We start from the raw sequence: 19658 nt of genomic DNA, 5'->3' as shown, positions 1-19658 counted from the left end.
ATAACACAGGCCACCACTTACAATGGTCACTACTGCACAGGAGCAAGGAGCAAGAAGTACCACACCCTCGTTGTGAAATGGTGCAGGACATATGGAAAAATTGCTGTTAACCAATGCATTTTCCATAATGTACATTACTGGGGAGGGGGGAACTTTATGAACACCCAAAAAAAGGAAACAAAAAAAAACTTAGTTGTCATTGACTTATATTACCATACATTTTTAAAGATGTTCTGATGTGCAAGTAGGCTGCAGAACCTGAAAATATTTTTAGCAATATGAACACATTTTCCATAATGTGCATTACCAAGCTCGAGGTACTTTTATGACCACCACAAAAAATTTTAAAAATGCAAATTTCATTACTTTTTTGTTGATTTTTATTCACAATATACATTTTAAAGAGAGACTGATATGTAAGTAAGGCTCTGAATTGGAAAATATTGAATATGGCATTTGCCGTGGAAAGTGACATTTACTGCAAAGACTTAAATTTTTGGGTTATGTTTAATTAAAAATTTTAAAGCATTTATGGAATCTAGTAGAAGAATTCAATTAAAACAACACATACTGGTCTCAAAACTGTAAAATATAGAGTAACAGACTAGATTACAATATTTTCAAAAGATGGGCATGAAGTATCCCCCTACCACCCCCATCCCCCTGGAATTGCTATGGTTAAACATAGTGGACAGGCTAAATTGGAATGCTAATTACACTGGTTGCCACAAATAGAGAAAAATCTCAAATAAATGGAGATCTGCAAATCTATGGAGTGTCTGAAACCTGTATGGTCAAAATTACACAGGTGACCGAGGATCATAGACTGACAGTTGTGAGATAAGCAGTCAGGAGTTGAAATGAATGTTTCAGATGGCCTAAGTCTTGAATGACCAATGTGTACAAGGAAAGTGTTTGTGAATTGCTAATGATTAACCACAAACAAGTGCCCACCACATTGAAGTTGGTAGTGTTATCTTGAAAAACGATACTCAGTTGTCTGTGCTGTGTCCACAGAGGAGTTTACCATAGTTTACAATTCATGGTCAACAATCAGTATGCCGGGAAAGCTTGAAACATCACATCTAATTAGAAGATATTTATCACTATGGACAGAAACATCCCAGAAACTGGATTTCTCTAGCCACTGAGAGCTGTCCAAGATTCTCACCAAAAGAATTGTTCACACAGTAAAATCTAAGGAAACGCTGTCCGATCACATACGAGAAGATTCATCAATAAGCACTAACCAGCTTTTCTGTGAAATTTCTACTACAAAAAAATGCTGTTGGAGAATACAGGTGCACCAGCAATTACACCACTCTCATAAACAACTTCTGCAAGTAATGAGGCCAAGTGGTTTTGAATCCAGAGTTTAGTTTTGTCAATGGAACATGGTGTAATGTATACACTACAGTTTGCAGTTGTCATTATGAACAGTTACCATGAGTTTAAGTTTGTACAAAAAGTCTGCAACTGACAAGCATCCAGGTAACATCTCTATTTCAGATTGTGTTAGAGTCTTGGTCAGGCAAACGAACGTGCAATAACTATGCCAGCTATTGGGAAAGTCTATGACAGGCTAGCATTCTGATAACATAACTATGTTGATTACAATACTAAGTGATTTATCAAAACCATAACAAATCATGTGAAAATCTTTGCTCTGACATTGTATGTGTACCTTCTATGTATCACATCTGTAACCTCAAAATGTTAATGTTTGACTACTGTTATTTATTGGACAGTGTAATTAATTTTGTTGACCATACAGCAAGTTATATAGTGTGCACTATTGACTGGGAAATTTTGTCACTGTTTTTTATTATCCTGCTGTGAAGTTCAACAAACTGTGACTGTGATTGATGGCTGAATTAGTTCCCATCTGAATATGCTTACAAAGGAAGAGATGCATGCCTTTTTTTACCTGTATAAACTGTGATGTGTAAACTGGAACTGGTTATCAATAACACTACAGTCATAGTGTGAATAACGTGGGAGGAGTCACTTTTAAAATTCATCTGTTGTGTGGTCTACATCATTTGGCACTATCCTTTAGAAAATCAGTTTCCAGAATATTATTTCAGAACATCAAGATACGAGACTTGGAGATATTTGGAACAGAGGGCATTAACAGGTAAGGAGTACATCACACAGCTCAGAGACAGGCCTTCAGAAAAGGCTTCCTAACACTTCAGTTGATATTAGATGTTAACAAAGTCTTCTTTTTCATAAATGTTTTTCTGCTATAGCCAATCTGCATTTTCTATCTTCTCTACTTTGGCCATTATCAGTTATTTTGCTGTCCAAAAACTTATTTACTACTTTAAGTGTCTGATTTCTTAATCTAATTCCTTCAGTGCCATCTAATTTAATTTGACTATATTCCATTACCCTTGTTTTACTTTAGTCAATGTTCATCTTATAGCCTCTTTTCAAGACACTATCAATTCCATTCAAATGATCTACCAAGTATTTTGCTGTCTCTGATGGAATTACAATGTCACTGGCAAATCTCAAAGTATTTTTTTCTTTTCCTTGAAGTTTAATTATCTCTCCAAATTGTCATTGGTTTCTTTTACTGCTTGCTCAATGTACAGAATAAAATTGGGGATAATTTACAACACTGTCTCACTCCCTTCTCAACTACTGCTTCCCTCCCATGTCCTTCTACTCTTATAAGTGCAGTCTGGTTTCTGTAAAAGTCATAAACAACTTTTCATTCCCTCTATTTTGCCCCTAGTGCCTTCAAAATTTCAAAGAGTGTATTCCAGTCAACATTATCAAAAGCTATCTCTAAGACTGCATACTGCATACGGTATAAATGAACGTTTGCCTTTCCTTAGTCCATCTTCTAAGATAAGTTGTAGGATCAGTATTGCCTCTCATGCTCCTACATTTCTCTATAACCCAAACTAATCCTCCCTGAGGTGAGTTTCTGTCAATTTTTCCATTCTTACACAAACATCTCATGTCAGTATTTTGCAGTCATTACTTATTAAACTGATAGTTCAAACAATGGAAACTCCAGGTAGGAATATCAACAATGTAGGAAAAGACAGATTGCTACTCATTGTAAAGAAGACACATTAAGTTGCAGATGAGCACAATTAAAATACATTTGCATAAAGTTTTCAGCTGCAGCTGTCATCAGCAAAAGAGGAACACACATCATTCATACACACAAGCAAGCACACCTCATGCATACACGACGGCCAACTCCAGCATCCTGATTTGGAATGCAGCTATCATGTGGGATGCAAAAGCAATCTGGAGGGGGTGGGGAAAGGTTAATAGTGTATAGGTGTATGGTGGAATGTGCTGGGAATAGAATGCCAACAGGTGCCACGTCAGGAAGTGGTGAGGCTGGGAGGTGGGGTGAAAAGAAGCAAAAAAGGAGAGGAGAGTGGAAAGATGGGCAGATACGTTGGCAGAGAATAGTTGTCCATTGACTATATTGCAGTGTATATGCTGGCATGTCCACACTTTACACTCCTTGCTGTGGTGAACAGTAGGTGTGTGCCTCATAATCATAACACCATTGTGAAGTCTTCTGCACCTACACTACTTGATCATATCACTCTCCAGGTGGCAGCTACAATGTCAGATTGTAGAGGTAGGTGTCCTACTCCTCTAAGGGCATAACAGCTAAAATCATTGATTTCCAGCACCTGTAGCCCCATCTGAGTCTTCTGCATGCTGAATTTCTGGTTATAAATTACTGCTACAGTGGACAGAACAAACCTATAACTACCTGAACAACTTTGAGCTTGAACTGTCTCCAGTTTGCATAGGATCTTCCATTGTATTTCTTCCAGCGGATGATACCTCAGTGCTGTTGAACCAAGCTGTTTATCCCAGCTGTTTTTGTGGCTTTTGTGCAATGTATGTAAACTGGTGTATGAAAGTTCCATCAGGTTTTAGGCATCCAGCTGGGAAATTATTATTATTTCATTTTCTTCTTCTTCTTCTTCTTCTTCTAATTCCTCATCCAAATTCTGTGTGAAAATGGAAAATGTTGCATGGGATAAATTAAAAGAACAGTGTATTGAACACCAATGACACATTTATCTTTCTCAACTTAATTACTCTGTTGTGGCTGAAGATTGTATACTGGCTACACCATAAATTATGACAACCATGTCCTGGTCACACCCTCATCCTTTCCCAATTCGGTGGTCAAGGAAGCATTGAAAATATATGTCACAGACAACATAGTCAATCAGGACAAGAACTCCCACTTACACGGTTTGTGAAATACTTTTGCTTCTCAATTTTGACTCTTACAGAAATTTGTGTTCTGAGCTTTTGCTGCTTTGTTCTTCAAAACTGCCATCAATTGTAACAGTGCCCAATTGGATTCACAACCATTGTAGGTTGTCAGTTTCTAGTGAGAAGCTCTATATTTGTTTTTACTGGAAGATAGTGAAATTTCAACTCTGATACATTTGTTATTAAACAGAATAAATTTTATCTTTGACTGTGATGATGTTATTGCCTGTGTTGCCTGACACACATGGTTTCACAATATATAGTTATGCCACAAGTTCTGGATGTCTCAAGTGACAAACAGGCACTAGTTTATACTCAGTGATCATTGTAAATCACCAGTTTGTCTTGACAATGGCTGGAAGGTTTTCGGCCAAAATACTGGAAGATGAAGTAATGGCTTCCCATCTGAATGACCAGTACCTGATGGAACTCTCAATCCATTGGGAAAACTTCAATAACCGTAGTATATTAACTTCTGAGTGGTTACTCACAGACGCCAAGGCATAGCTAGAAACCAGCAGACCTAGCTTCACGGGCGCTGCATCACCAGTTCCCTGGTTACGGCGGTCCCAGATGGCATGTGCAGTCATCACAAGCCCGGTGGCACCCATTGCCTCGATGCCGAAAGCCTGCGCCTCCGTACAGCCTTGCTTGGGCACTGTGGTGCAGTCACATGTTACAGACTCGGGCATCACAGCCTGCAGGCACAAAGTTTTTGCCATGACTGGAAGATTTTTCAAAATGTGTAGTATCATAAGTGGCTACAGGACAGTTGTCTGTGGTACAGGCTAAGACAGTGTGTTTCCACAACACCTTCACAACTTGAAGTCTTTCTGGATGTTGGGCTTTCAGTCATGCTAATTTCTTTTTACCATTCATTGCACTAGTAGGTAATCTCCTCCAGATGTTCCTAGAGGTTATAACAAGACTACATCTGTGTAATTCTGGAGTATAGTAGAGGGCAGTACAGCTGTAACCAATCATACAACATGATACACCGTTTTGCTATTATAATATTTTGTTACATTGATAATGCATATTTTTTATATGAGATTGTCAGTTTATTTCAATGTTTGAAGACCCTTAAATACGGGTTGTTTAATAATTTCCTTTTATTATGATTATTTAGACTTAATGAAAGACAGAAATTATTTGATACAAGCTATCCACATATATATGTCATCTGTGTTGAAAAATTGATGTGAATGAGATTCTGTGATCTGTTGATATAATTCCTACACATCTTTCTTCTACATTTTTCTCTGGCTATTAGCAGGTACCAAAGAGTTGAATGTAAGCTGTGATGGAGACAAGTCAAAATGTAACTCATCTCTGATGTATCCTTGTGGATTATATTGTTAACATTTCATGAAACGTGAAAAAATTGTTTGCAGTTATTTAAAAGTGAAAAATACATATGAAAGTGACTGGTGTTCCATTTTAAGGGAGTTATATTTATACCTGAAACATGTCATTCTGAGAGCACAAATGATTATTGACAAGTGCTGGATGAAGGAATTATGCCACAATATTGAGACCAAGAGGAAAAGTGAGATGATGAGCTTAAACACTTTCAAGACCCAAGAATCCTCTCAGCAAAATCGTACCTAATTTATTTTCAGGGCAATGAGCAGCAACAACAACAACAGCAACGTCAACAGTGACAATCAAAAAGATGAGTAGTATTTTCTACTGTTGACTTTTTGCAACGAGCAGTGCTAACAAATTATTTCTTGGATCCATGTCTTGTAATTAATCTTAATCAATTCTATGTCTGGTAATCACTGACTGAATTGTAACTGTTCTTTGTTATGTCAATTAATTACATAATATTTCAATTATAAGCAGGAGGGGTACCATTACAAGGTGCGCAATAGGTTGTAAGTAACTGCTTCTTCCATAACTGGTAATGTTATCAGTACATGTGATATCTCAATCACAGAACTTGCAGCCTTTTCCCATCTAGTTTGTTCTCATCTAGTACATGTAATAACAAAGAACACAGTCACAGTAATGATTAAACATATTCCCTTGTTTGTTTTCAATTGAGATAGGTCAATATGACTCAGTTCAGTGGAAGATGGTTGACCGCAGTGGAAGATGGTTGACCAGATGCTGAGAGTCTGGCGAGGTGCCTGCTGAGATAGAGGGAATGAATTTTGATTATAGCTGAAAGGCTAATGGTGTCAGTTCAAGTATTTAGCAATGATTATTGACCAAAGCCAATAACAATGAAAGACAAATATTTCAGGGAAACTTTGATTGTTAATTAACATTTCTGAATGTACCAGTACATGAAGATGTATGAAACGTTATTCAACATTTGGAGAGCACTCTCATCCAGGATATTCTAGCTTAGTTATTGCTCAGACATAATCTTGTCAACATTTTATGTTTAGGCGAGCTTTGTTCAGTAGTAATGTATAAGGAAATGAGTAAAGCTAAGTGCATAGTCTTGTATTAAGTTACATGATATTTAATATAAAATATTTTTGAATTTTCTGTCATCAGCAAAGTTAAGGTTTTTTCTTATCTGCAGTATACACTCATGGTTAACCACTGAGCAGCCAAGAGTGCCCTGTGCTTGCACTCATCTGCAAATACAGCTCTGTAGCTGCAGCATTCATTTAAAATATTATAATGCATTGAATTAAAAAGTATGCACTCTCCTGTACCCTACTATATTATTTATGAGGAGAAAGTTTAGCTCATCTATAAAGGAGACCACATGTAGAACACTAGTGTAACCTTTTCTTACATGCTGCTCAAGTGTTGGGATTCCCACCAGGTTAGATTAAAGGATGACACTGAAGCAATTCAGAGGTGAACCACTAGATTTGTTACAAGTAGGTTTGATCAGCACATGAATGTTATGGAGATGGTTTGTGAATTCAAATGGAGATTAATGGAGGAAAGACAACATTCTTTTTGCAAAACATTGTAGAGAAAGTATAGAGAACCGGCATTTGAAGCTACCTGCAGACTGATTCTACTGCCGTCAGTGTACATTTTAGATAAGGAACATGAAGATAAGAAATGAGAAATAAGAGCTTCTACAGAGGCATATAGGTACTCATTTCTCCCGTGCTCTACCAGTGTATGGAAAGGAGAGGAAATGACTGGTAATGATACAAGGTGCATCCACCATGCACCATACAGTGGCATGCTGTATGTAGATATATATCTAGATGTAAATCTGAAATTATTCTGGGCCTCTTCAGTAGCAAAGCTGACAATCAGATCCAATGCTGGGTTAGATTAGGTATTTGTCCGACACTAAGTACCACTCATTTAGTTTTAGGATAAGTAGGTTGACAGGTTACGCATGAGCCAAAATGGTTCACTGCACACTAGGTATTTTTTACTAAGTGTATCAGATGCCACTTTGCAGATAAAATTTGTGTGACGAGTGTACTGGATAGCTTTTTTTTTCTATCTAAGGACATCCTGAAAAGTGTAAGAGCTGAAAATATGAGATGATTTTATTTTTCTTGAAACACAAAAATATACTGTTTTCAGGCACATTTTCCTGTGTAAAACTTAGTCTTCTACAATGATAACCTAAAGAGATGGCACAGATGGAAGTTACTGTACTTGTATTAAGAAGAACCATAATTCAAAACTCCATCTGGCCACCAGGATTTATTTTTCTCTCAGTTTCACAAAATCACTCAGTGCAAATGCAGATCCAATGCTGGGTTAGATTAGGTATTTGTCCGACACTAAGTACCACTCATTTAGTTTTAGGATAAGTAGGTTGACAGGTTATGCATGAGCCAAAATGGTTCACTGCACACTAGGTATTTTTTACTAAGTGTATCAGATGCCACTTTGCAGATAAAATTTGTGTGACAAGTGTACTGGATAGCTTTTTTTTCTATCTAAGGACATCCTGAAAAGTGTAAGAGCTGAATTGCTTCAGTGTCATCCTTTAATCTAACCTGGTGGGAATCCCAACACTTGAGCAGCATGTAAGAAAAGGTTACACTAGTGTTCTACATGTGGTCTCCTTTATAGATGAGCTAAACTTTCTCCTCATAAATAATATAGCAGGGTACAGGAGAGTGTATACTTTTTAATTCAATGCATTCCTCTGAAAAGGACACAGCCCATTTCATTCCTCATGCTTCCTCAGCACTAGCTTGTGCTCCATTTCTAATGACCTCTGAGAGAGCCATGTCAATTAACATGCCTCAGGTAGCAAGACTAATGAACTTTATTTATACTCATAAACTGAATACAACCAAACAGTTATTCTGATGTCGATCTACCCTGCTTGGTTCCAATCCACCAATAGTCACTAATATTGCTCTAGGAGATTTCTTACAAGAGCAGTACCAGTGCAGCTGTATTGGTGAAGAGTGGTACAGCTCAAGGACGGTCCAGTAACGGGGCTCCCAGTGAGGCAGAAGCTGATAGCCAGTCACAGCTAGTGTGGTTGCTGCAGACAATGCAGACAGATGAACTCCGTCTGCTGGCCATGGGTGCAATTTGTGTTATCCAGGAGTCATGGTGAGTTGCACACTGATAGACAGGCTGTGGATGTGGCTGGCTTTGAACCCACTGTGGAGATCTTGGACAAGGCAAGGAGTGAGCACTCAGACGTGGCTCGGAATAAATGACTGCAATGGACCGAAGAGATCTTCAATTCAGCGACTAGCAAGATGTGTTCAGCACTTGGTCCGGGCAAATCCCAATGTGAACTATTGCTGACCAGTTGGGTGGCATTGTTTATAGCTGACTGGTGGAAGAATATTGCTCTAATGAAGGGCTGGCATGTGACCTGTGTAAGAAGATTCAGTGCCCACAATGCAGTGCTAATTGCAGTGATTCTCTCACCATTAGCAGCAAAGTTGGCACCAGGCATTACCACATTACCATGCTGGCTGAAAGAAATGTGGTTGACAACTTGGTGAGCTTATTTTTTTGTTTTCCTTCATCTCCTACAGTGGTGTCGCAAGTGATTGAAGAGGTGGGGGCCAACAGTACAAGCCTGTGTTGCTTGTAGGTGTGTTCCAGGTGAATACAATACCCTCCCCCCTTAAGAAGAGGTGGTGAAATCAGCACAAAGGTAATATAGGTGCTGGCAGTAGGAGGAGTCTCAAGGCTGGTGAGTCATGGGCAGTGTCGGCAGATGTCTTTGGTCACTGGAAGGTGACTCTTGACCAACAGCAGCCGCCCGTAATGCAACCATGCCAACAGGCCAGCAAGATGTCCAATGTGCCACTGATGCAACCCTCAGGAAAGGTCACCACTGTTAGAGACCTGAGAAACAACAGATGGGCAGGGCTGTTATTAAGGTAGGTAAGCCGGCCACCATGAGTCGGTGACAGCAACGAGACTAGGTATCACCCAAGGGTTTGCATTGGAACTTCCATGAGCGTCCTACCATATGACCAGTAAAACGGACAATGGAAAGAACTGGAAACAGACAATGGCTTGACCAAGGGAAATATGATAGAAGGCAAAAAGGCAGAATGGCAGGAGGAAGTGACATAAAACATGAAACCACAGAAATGGAGAATGCGATGGTGGCATCAAGAGGGGTCGGGTCTGTGGTGAGGGAGCCCCTACCAGCAGCAAAGGAGGATGGGTCAGCATGGGAGAAGGTCAGACTGGCAGTTGAGGAGGCTGTGTGGCAAAGCGGGCAGAATTGGGGCCAGTTACAGGAGGGTGATGGTGATGGCAGCAGTTGGAGACTCGTTGAGTCCAACAAGCAGCATGGGAGTGGTGGAGGAGAAGGCAGCTCCGTGGGCACCCAACACAACACCAGTGCAGTGACAGGGGCAGCTGCAAAGGAGCTAACAGCAACAGGTCACTGGGACATTGGCAGGCAATGGGCAACAGGTTTGTGGGATCTGAGCAGAGAAGCACCGGGCTTGGCTGGGTGAGCAACAGATTGCTAGCAACAAAGCTAGCACCACATGTTACTGTGGCAGCTACTGGAGATGTGGTTAACAACAACAACAACCCCATGTGCTTATTTGATTGTCAGATTGTTTTCCTGTATATCTTGCAGTAGCGAGTGAGGCGGCAGGCTGAGGTTCATGCCTGTTTTGCTTGGAGGTGGATCCTAGGCTGATATGATTTTTACAGTAAGAACCAGTTTGCAATGTTTCATTGGGGAGTTTGAAAGATGCCTCACTGAACTGATGTTTATTCTCTGTGGTGTAGTGCACAATCCATGTTTCCTCACTGATTACAATGTGACTCAAGAATTTGCATCATCCTTGTGATAGCACTCCAAAATGGACACAGAATACCCGAGCACACTTCACAATTGGCAGGATTACTGACTGACATGGTGACAAATGAAGCAGTACAACCATGCAACCAACAGTGGTAGAGACATGAAACGTTATGGTGGCATAGTAAGAAACTGGCCAAGGGTGGCCAACTGTGAATGGATGTCATGTGACAGGATGCGCAGACATGATGCGCTATTGGTTCTTATTTTAAAAATGACCCTCGTACAATACTTTAATGTTCATTTAGCATGAAACCTCAGTTTCCTTCCTTTTTTGTGACTCCCATACAATCCCATGTGTGTGAAAGGAATTGTGGAATACAATATACACATGTTTCGAGGGGGAATTTATAGTAAAAACTGAAAGCACACATGAAAGATGACATAGCATTGCCCAGTGTTGATAGAGAACAGCTCAAGCATATGATGTTGTGTTAAGAAAGGAAGAGAGACAGACATCAAATTGATGGTGTCACAAATTGGCCTTTTGTTTGGGCACACTGTTCCAATTAGTCTTGGTGCACTGCTGTATTTGCTATGCTGACAGAGTAATTCATCTCCTTCAAGAATAAGTCACTCATATAAATGATACATTGACCAAACAGTCCATGGGCGTACTGCCAGTTGTAATATCCTTCCTCCTTCCTTCTTCCATCTATTGTCCACATTGAACAATGCCCAGTCTAGGTAATTAATAAGCAAAGTCCTTTATGAAGATTTGAGAGGAGCAAAAATTACAATAAACTTTCAGGTTTCCTTAGCTTGTCATGTTGAGATGGCTCCAGTTCTTCTAGTCTATAAGTCTTGTTCTTGAAATTGAAAATCTAACATCAGGTTCTTATGGTTGGATTGAACTAAATAAATTGGAAGATTGTTGTTGCAGACTTTTTTATGTGAATATGTTTCCCGTTGATTTCCCACATTTTAGTGTATCATACAGTATTTTGACTTTCAAATTAACAAAGCCGAAACAACATTGTTCGCACCTATATTTCAAAAACATGTCTGATCATATGAGAGACAAGCTTACGACTTCCACACTTTGTGGAAATAACAATATTCCAAAGGGTTTACAATTTTTCTCAATAAATGAATTCCTACTAGTTTTTGTCCCATTATTAATTTTGATTATTATTTCATAAATGAATCCAGAAATAAACATAGTATACAGCACAGGACTGTGTAATTAATAATAGAAATTTTAAGTGTGCAAATAATTTGTAATTTCAAATGTTTCTAAAAAGAAAAAAAAGAACCGTACATTCAGAACTAATACTTATTGATTATAACATTGAAACCAAAATATTTTATAAAGTAATTCCTATTCATAAATTATAGCTTGAAATATAACATACTGTGTATAAAATTACATGAAAGTTTTCAGAAGAGCAACTGAGATAATATTGACCTGTCCAAAGTTCGAAAAATAATACGAGGGTAATCCCAAAAGTAAGGTCTCCTATTTTTTTATAAGTACATAGACCTGTTTATTTCTATAATGGTTTAAATCAGTTTACAGCTTGAACATTTAGATATTTTTCAACATAATCACCATTTCTGTCGATGCATTTTTGTAGACGCTGTGGCAGTTTTTGTATGCCCATGACATACCAGCTCGCCGCCATGCAGTTCAGAAAGTTATAAACCTCTGCTTTTACCTCGTCGTCGGAGCTGAATCAATTTCCAGCCAAATGTTCTTTTAACTTAGGGAACAGGTGATAGTCACTGGGCACCAAGTCAGGAGTGTAGGGTGGGTGAGTGATTATGTTCCATTGAAACTGTTGCAGGAGAGCAACGGTTTCCTGAGCAATGTGTGGGCGAGTGTTGCCATGGAGAATGCATACGCCCTTGCTCAACATTCCTCTTCTCCAGTTCTGAATTGCCCGTTTGAGTTTTTTCAGAGTCTCACAGTACCTGTCAGCGTTAATTGTGGTCCCAGTAGGCATAAAGTTGACCAACAATACCCCTTTCCGATCCCAAAAAACGGTTGTCATCACTTTACCAGCAGACTGTGTTTGTTTGAATTTCCATGGCTTTGGTGAAGAACAATGCCACCACTGCCATGATTGTTGCTTAGTCTCAGGTGTAAAGTGGTGTGCCCAGGTTTCATCACCCGTGACAATTGAGTCCAGAAAATTTTCTTGTTCGGCTGCAAGGCAGTGAAGAAATGCGCAGGAAGCATCAACTCGTTGCCACATGTGGTCCTAAGTCAGCATACGTGGCACCCATTTTGAGCACACCTTCCAGTAGTTCAATGTTTCCGTTAAAATTCTGAGACCAGTGCTTTGGGAAACCTCAGGAACCAACGTGCAGAGATCATCCAGGGTGATCCGTCGATGTTCACATATGCTTTGTTTGACCTTCAACACTGTCTCCTCAGAAACTGACGGTCTCCCACTCCTTTGTTCATCACGAATTTCGGTCCGACCAGCTGCAAACTCTCTACACCACTTACGAACATTTTTGACATCCATGCACGACTCACCATTCACTTCCATCTATTGGTGATGGATTTCAATCCGTGCAGTGCCCTTTGTGTTCAAAAACCGAATAACTGCTCACAATTCGCACTTGGCAGTAACATCCAATGGGAGCTCCATTCTCAATGGCTGCCAAGCCAAGACTGAGCGCCTCAGCGTGGTATGTGTATGTTTACACATAGTGCGTGAAGCACTCTTCATAACAGTGTGACCAACTCCCACACAAACAGAGTTCTGTACTTATAAAAAAATAGGAGGCCTTACTTTTGGTATTACCCTCATATTAATAGTGTCCAATGGGCACTATGGACTGGCAGTACACCCGTGGACTGTTCAGTCATCAATATCAGTGTTTCTAATACTTCTCTTGAAATTTTAAAAAAATGGTTGTATGGTTTTCCATCTGTTGTTAGTTACTTTGCATTCAAAACTTCTATTGTATCTGAAATGCTAAGTTTCACTATCAGTTTTGGCTGAAGGCAGTAAGATGTGGACTTTCTGTGTGAAAATCATTCAAAAACTGATGGTTGCTAAGTGAGCAATAGGACATGTATGACAGGATTCACTGTGGGAGGCAAGAACGCAAAGAAACAATCAGAGGGCAAACTAGAGTGGAAGGTATAATTATGATTGCAATGAAAATAAACTGTAGGTGAATGGAATTGTAATGAGAGAACTGAATGACAGATGAACCAAGAAAGTTCTATGCTGGAATCTAAGAGGTAAAAAAAGACTGTGATGGCAGTATAATTTAAGATAGAAGATGATATTAAAAATTATCTGTGGGCAACATTGGAGTGTGCAAAGTAATATGTAACGTATGGGGAATTTGTAAGAGACCTTTATCAAGCAGGTGGGGACCAAATGGCTGAATGTGTAAACGAAGTTTTCAATAAAGAAACTAAATGTCCTGTATGCTTCCATGATCACTGTGAATAATTTTATGAATAAAACTGTCTAGATTGCTTTCTTTATTATGCTGTTTTGGCTACTGCCATTATCAGGTATCAAAAACGTAGAACTTTCAAAACAAGGTTCAGTGTGAATATTAAAAACCTATAACTACTCAGGGCGTCAACTAACTCTGAGTAGATATAGGTATTTAATATTGACACTGGACCGTATTTTGCAAGTTCTAAGTTCCTGATATTTGATGAGGGCAATAGCCAAAATGATGTAATAAAGAAATTTATTAGGCAATAGAGATAGTTGTTTATGCAGCTACCATCTCAAATAAATAAACAAAGTGATAGCAAAATGTGTATAAAAAGAAACTTCAGCAAAAACAATATGGATATGTTTTACGTTAAGCTAAATGAAATAAACTGATCCCTAGATTATAATATTTCAAGTTCTGAGAACTCTAGAAGATTTATAGAAGCATTTTTAGCAATATTCAATGAAGTATTTCCACGCAGCATTTGGCTTAAAAAGACTAAAAATAAACTAAGCTGGATTACTCCAGGCATTAAAAGAATCTAGTATAAGAAAAAGAAACTTGCATAATGAACTGAAATTCAATACAAATCCAGACTTTGTTGAATATGTGAAACAATATAAAACTGTGTTCAAAAAGGTTGTAAAGGCCGCCAAAAGAATGTCTAACAATAAGTTCATCAGAGGTCATATGAACAAGTCAAAAGCTGTCTGGTCCATTATCAGTTCTGAACTAGGTGCATCAACAAACAGCCAGGAAATTTCAAAAATCAAAGAACAGGCTGTTACCATTGTAAACCCTGTTCAAATATCCAATTGCTTCAATAATTTTTTTATAAACGTAGCTAAATATAGTGTAAATGTGTCTACTTATGAGGATAATGTGGAGTTATTTGGCCTCACTCAAGGTTCTGAACAGCTTCCTGCATTTACAAATGTTATACCGAAAGATGTGGAAGATGTTATATTATCCCTGAAAAACAAAAATTTTACCAGATGGGATGGTATACCAACTAAAGTAATTAAAATGGTGTTGAAAAGAATATCACATCCTCTGACAGAAATAATTAATCAATCGTTTCAGCAAGGATGCTTTCCAGTATTACTGAAGTATGCTGAAGTAAGACCAGTACACAAAAAAGGCCCAAAAGAAGAAATGGGAAATTACAGAACTGCTTCTAACCTGTCAGTTTTCTCTAAGTTATTTGAAAAGCTTGCTGCAACACAGATACAAAATTTTGTCTCAAAATGTAATATCATCGATAAACATAAAATTGGGTTCCAAAAAGGAAAAAGTACCTTAGATGAAATAAACACATTTGTTGAAAGAGTTAGCTCCTCACTGGATAACAGCACAAAGTTGCAGGTACCTTCTGCGACCTAAGCAAAGCATTCAGTTCATAGAGTCACTCCATGCTGCTCTATAAATTAGACAGATATGGGATCAGTGGGAGTGCCCTCCAGTGGATGACTTCATATTTGAAGAACAGGACACACAGAGTTATAATAACATCTAACTCTGCAAATTACATATCAAAATGGGAAACTATCTCACCAAGTATTCCACAGGGCTCAGTTCTGGGACCAATTCTCTTCCCATTTTCTATAAATGATTTACCCTTGAACATCAATGCAAAGTCAGTCCTATTTGCAGATGACACTTCAGTGCTGATTGACAAAAAATAGCTCTGCAGAAATCAATGTATGTGTTGTAAACACTTTGGATTCTCTGGAAGTCTGGTTTCAATTAAATGGTCTGAAACTAAACATTTCAAAAACACAACTCACAAAGTTCAAAACAAAACAATCTAAACCAAGTGAGATCTATGTCCTACATGAAATGAGAAGATAGAACCAGCAAGCACAGTGAAATTCTTAGGACTAAACTTGGATGAAAACTTAAGCTGGCAGGCACACTCAGAATATTTAGTTAACAAACTAAATAGCCTTTCTTTTGCAATGCGAGTGTTACATGATGTAATAGACACGGACAGCCGAAAAATTGTGTATCATAGTTACTTCAGATCTGTCATCAGATATGGCATAATTTTTTGGGGTAATTCAAGTTAACTGGTATGGATATTAAAACTCCAAAAAAGGATCATTAGGAATATGTGTGCCGCACATCCAAGAACCTCATGTCACCCATTGTTTAAAAAACTAAATATATTATCTGTCCCATCACTATACATTTTTGAAATTCTAATTTTCCTGTACAGTAAACCTGAACTTTTTGCAAAGAATTTCACTTCAAACACACTTACACAATGAGGCAAAAACAAAATTTTATGCTCCCTCCACTCTGATTAAAGCTATATTCTATGACTCCTCAACATGAGCATGAAAATATACAACAAATTAAAGGGCTGTGATATTCTGAACATGGAAATTGGTCATCTAAGGAAAAAATTACATGAACTCTTGGTGGAAAAATGTTATTATTCAGTGGAGGAGTTTATGAATGATGAAGTGATAATTTAAACAGGGCAACTAACATATCTGAAAAAAAAAAAAAATGAAAAATGTAAAAGTATTGTACCGCTAGAAAATTGTTTGATAACTATACTTGTTATTATTTTTAAGTCTGTAAACTAAATCTCTAAAATTATACACTCCAGGAAATTGAAATAAGAACACCGTGAATTCATTGTCCCAGGAAGGGGAAACTTTATTGACACATTCCTGGGGTCAGATACATCACATGATCACACTGACAGAACCACAGGCACATAGACACAGGCAACAGAGCATGCACAATGTCGGCACTAGTACAGTGTATATCCACCTTTCGCAGCAATGCAGGCTGCTATTCTCCCATGGAGACGATCGTAGAGATGCTGGATGTAGTCCTGTGGAACGGCTTGCCATGCCATTTCCACCTGGCGCCTCAGTTGGACCAGCGTTCGTGCTGGACGTGCAGACCGCGTGAGACGACGCTTCATCCAGTCCCAAACATGCTCAATGGGGGACAGATCCGGAGATCTTGCTGGCCAGGGTAGTTGACGTACACCTTCTAGAGCACGTTGGGTGGCACGGGATACATGCGGACGTGCATTGTCCTGTTGGAACAGCAAGTTCCCTTGCCGGTCTAGGAATGGTAGAACGATGGGTTCGATGACGGTTTGGATGTACCGTGCACTATTCAGTGTCCCCTCGACGATCACCAGTGGTGTACGGCCAGTGTAGGAGATCGCTCCCCACACCATGATTCCGGGTGTTGGCCCTGTGTGCCTCGGTCGTATGCAGTCCTGATTGTGGCGCTCACCTGCACGGCGCCAAACACGCATACGACCATCATTGGCACCAAGGCAGAAGCGACTCTCATCACTGAAGACGACACGTCTCCATTCGTCCCTCCATTCACGCCTGTCGCGACACCATTGGAGGCGGGCTGCACGATGTTGGGGCGTGAGCGGAAGACGGCCTAACGGTGTGCGGGACCGTAGCCCAGCTTCATGGAGACGGTTGCGAATGGTCCTCGCCGATACCCCAGGAGCAACAGTGTCCCTAATTTGCTGGGAAGTGGCGGTGCGGTCCCCTACGGCACTGCGTAGGATCCTACGGTCTTGGCGTGCATCCGTGCGTCGCTGCGGTCCGGTCCCAGGTCGACGGGCACGTGCACCTTCCGTCGACCACTGGCGACAACATCGATGTACTGTGGAGACCTCACGCCCCACGTGTTGAGCAATTCGGCGGTACGTCCACCCGGCCTCCCGCATGCCCCCTATACGCCCTCGCTCAAAGTCCGTCAACTGCACATACGGTTCACGTCCACGCTGTCGCGGCATGCTACCAGTGTTAAAGACTGCGATGGAGCTCCGTATGCCACGGCAAACTGGCTGACACTGACGGCAGCGGTGCACAAATGCTGCGCAGCTAGCGCCATTCGACGGCCAACACCGCGGTTCCTGGTGTGTCCGCTGTGCCGTGCGTGTGATCATTGCTTGTACAGCCCTCTCGCAGTGTCCGGAGCAAGTATGGTGGGTCTGACACACCGGTGTCAATGTGTTCTTTTTTCCATTTCCAGGAGTGTATATTGACATGTCTCCAGTACAACAGATCACATAATCTGAATATTGTATGTTATGAGATGAAATAAATCAAATCAAATCATGAAAACAAGGAGTTTGGTGTGTCTTCAGTAGGGAAAAAGATTCTTACTGCACTTCAGTGTTTTGATTACTTCAGTTGGAGTTGAGCAGTACTCACCAGTAGAAGGCCATAGGCCAGAGAGCTTCCAGCGAGCTGAGCGATGATGTAGACAGCAGCGGCTGGTAGTGTGATGTCACCACGCAGTGCTGCTCCCAGTGTCACGGCTGGGTTCAGGTGGCCCTCCGAAACTTGATGGGTGAACTGCCGGCGCGAACACAGTTTTACTTACCATTCTGCAATGGATGACTTTCAGGTACACGAGGCATTAGGTAGAATTGAATTGAATTGAATTTCATTTGATCCTGTAAGATTACATTGTGTACAGTAAATGTATGTGTAATATAGGACATGTCAAAGTATTAACATTCATTATCACTTATTTTTCTACACCTTTTGCTTACATTTTTACATCATTGATAATGAATAACAATATATACAAATTTAATGGCATAAGTTTTCTGCAACACTTTAAAACTGTTTTTCAATGAGATAGTCTTTAAGTTTCTTTGGAAAGTCATTGTGAAGTACACTATCTTGCAGGTTTTTAGGCAGACTTCTTAGTAGTCTGATACCAGAGTACTGACAACATGATATTATTACCATTGCTTGATCTTTGAGTGTGCCCTGATGGTTAAGAGTGGAAGTGTCAGACCACTAATCATAATGTCTAGGGTCCACAACAAAATGCAGTAGATCAGATAGGTTACCGTAGAATGTTGTGACACAGTGGATCATGTTATTGTCTTGGGGACATAACTTAACGGCTACTGATATTACTGTGAAGGCATTATTCTGGAGAATTTAGAGGTGCAAGAGATTGGTGTCAGATGCCATAGAGCACACTTCTGACTCATACAGGATTATTGGAACCAAGAGCTGATGCTAGAGCAGCAGCTAGAAGGTGTTGAAATTCTGACAATCAATGTAGTGGGTTTGTGAACAGTGGGACTGTTATCTATATGCAAGGACTGAGAACTTTGCCACAATTTAGCTTTTGCTTGTTTAGAGAGTGTCCCAGGAGGAGTGGTCAGTATTCAGGGATATGAGAGGAACTAAAAGTAAATACATAGCTACAGTGTTAAGAAACTGTACTAAAACTGGCTTAGCTGTTTGGAAAGTAATAAATAGCTTTAGCGATTGTAGGAACAAATCAACTAGTGATCTTACTATAAACCATAAAGGGCGTATCATGAAATCCCAAAACCAGATCACAAATGTTTTTAATGAGCACTTTTCTTCTGTTGGAAAATCCATCAGTGGCCATTCCTACAATCTTCTACATAGATATAAGGACATTCCAACCAAAAAAAGCATATACTTGGCCCCAAGTGATAGCAAGGAAATATAAAAAACACAGTGAGGACATTATAAGACACAAAATCAGCAAGCTATGATGGATTGTCTATCAACACACTGAAAAGGCACATAGACAACATAACTGATGCATTGTGACAGCAATAAATGGTGTAATTGCATCAAGTTGTTTCCCAGATAGTCTAAAGGCAGCACAAGTAACCCCAATTCACAAGAAAGGTGATAAATTTGAAACTGAAAATTACCACCCCATCTTA

The 19658-nt window shown here is 39.7% G+C and overlaps 1 protein-coding gene across 1 annotated transcript in view; it reads right to left on the bottom strand.

Annotated features, from left to right (window-relative positions):
* The window catches only part of LOC124616278 (aquaporin TIP2-1-like), a 74293-nt gene that overhangs the window by 16171 nt on the left and 38464 nt on the right, over nucleotides 1-19658 (bottom strand). Inside the window, exons 3-4 of the mRNA XM_047144580.1 lie at nucleotides 18145-18288; nucleotides 4764-4970 (exon numbers count right to left, since the gene is read on the bottom strand). Of these exons, the coding sequence (XP_047000536.1) occupies nucleotides 4764-4970; nucleotides 18145-18288 (351 nt within the window). The remainder of the gene's footprint in view (nucleotides 1-4763; nucleotides 4971-18144; nucleotides 18289-19658) is intronic.

Source organism: Schistocerca americana, chromosome 5, assembly GCF_021461395.2.
Source record: "Schistocerca americana isolate TAMUIC-IGC-003095 chromosome 5, iqSchAmer2.1, whole genome shotgun sequence".
Taxonomy (NCBI): Eukaryota; Metazoa; Arthropoda; class Insecta; order Orthoptera; family Acrididae; genus Schistocerca; species Schistocerca americana.
Note: the sequence above shows the minus strand (reverse complement) of the source record. Positions and strands in the feature narration are given on the sequence as shown.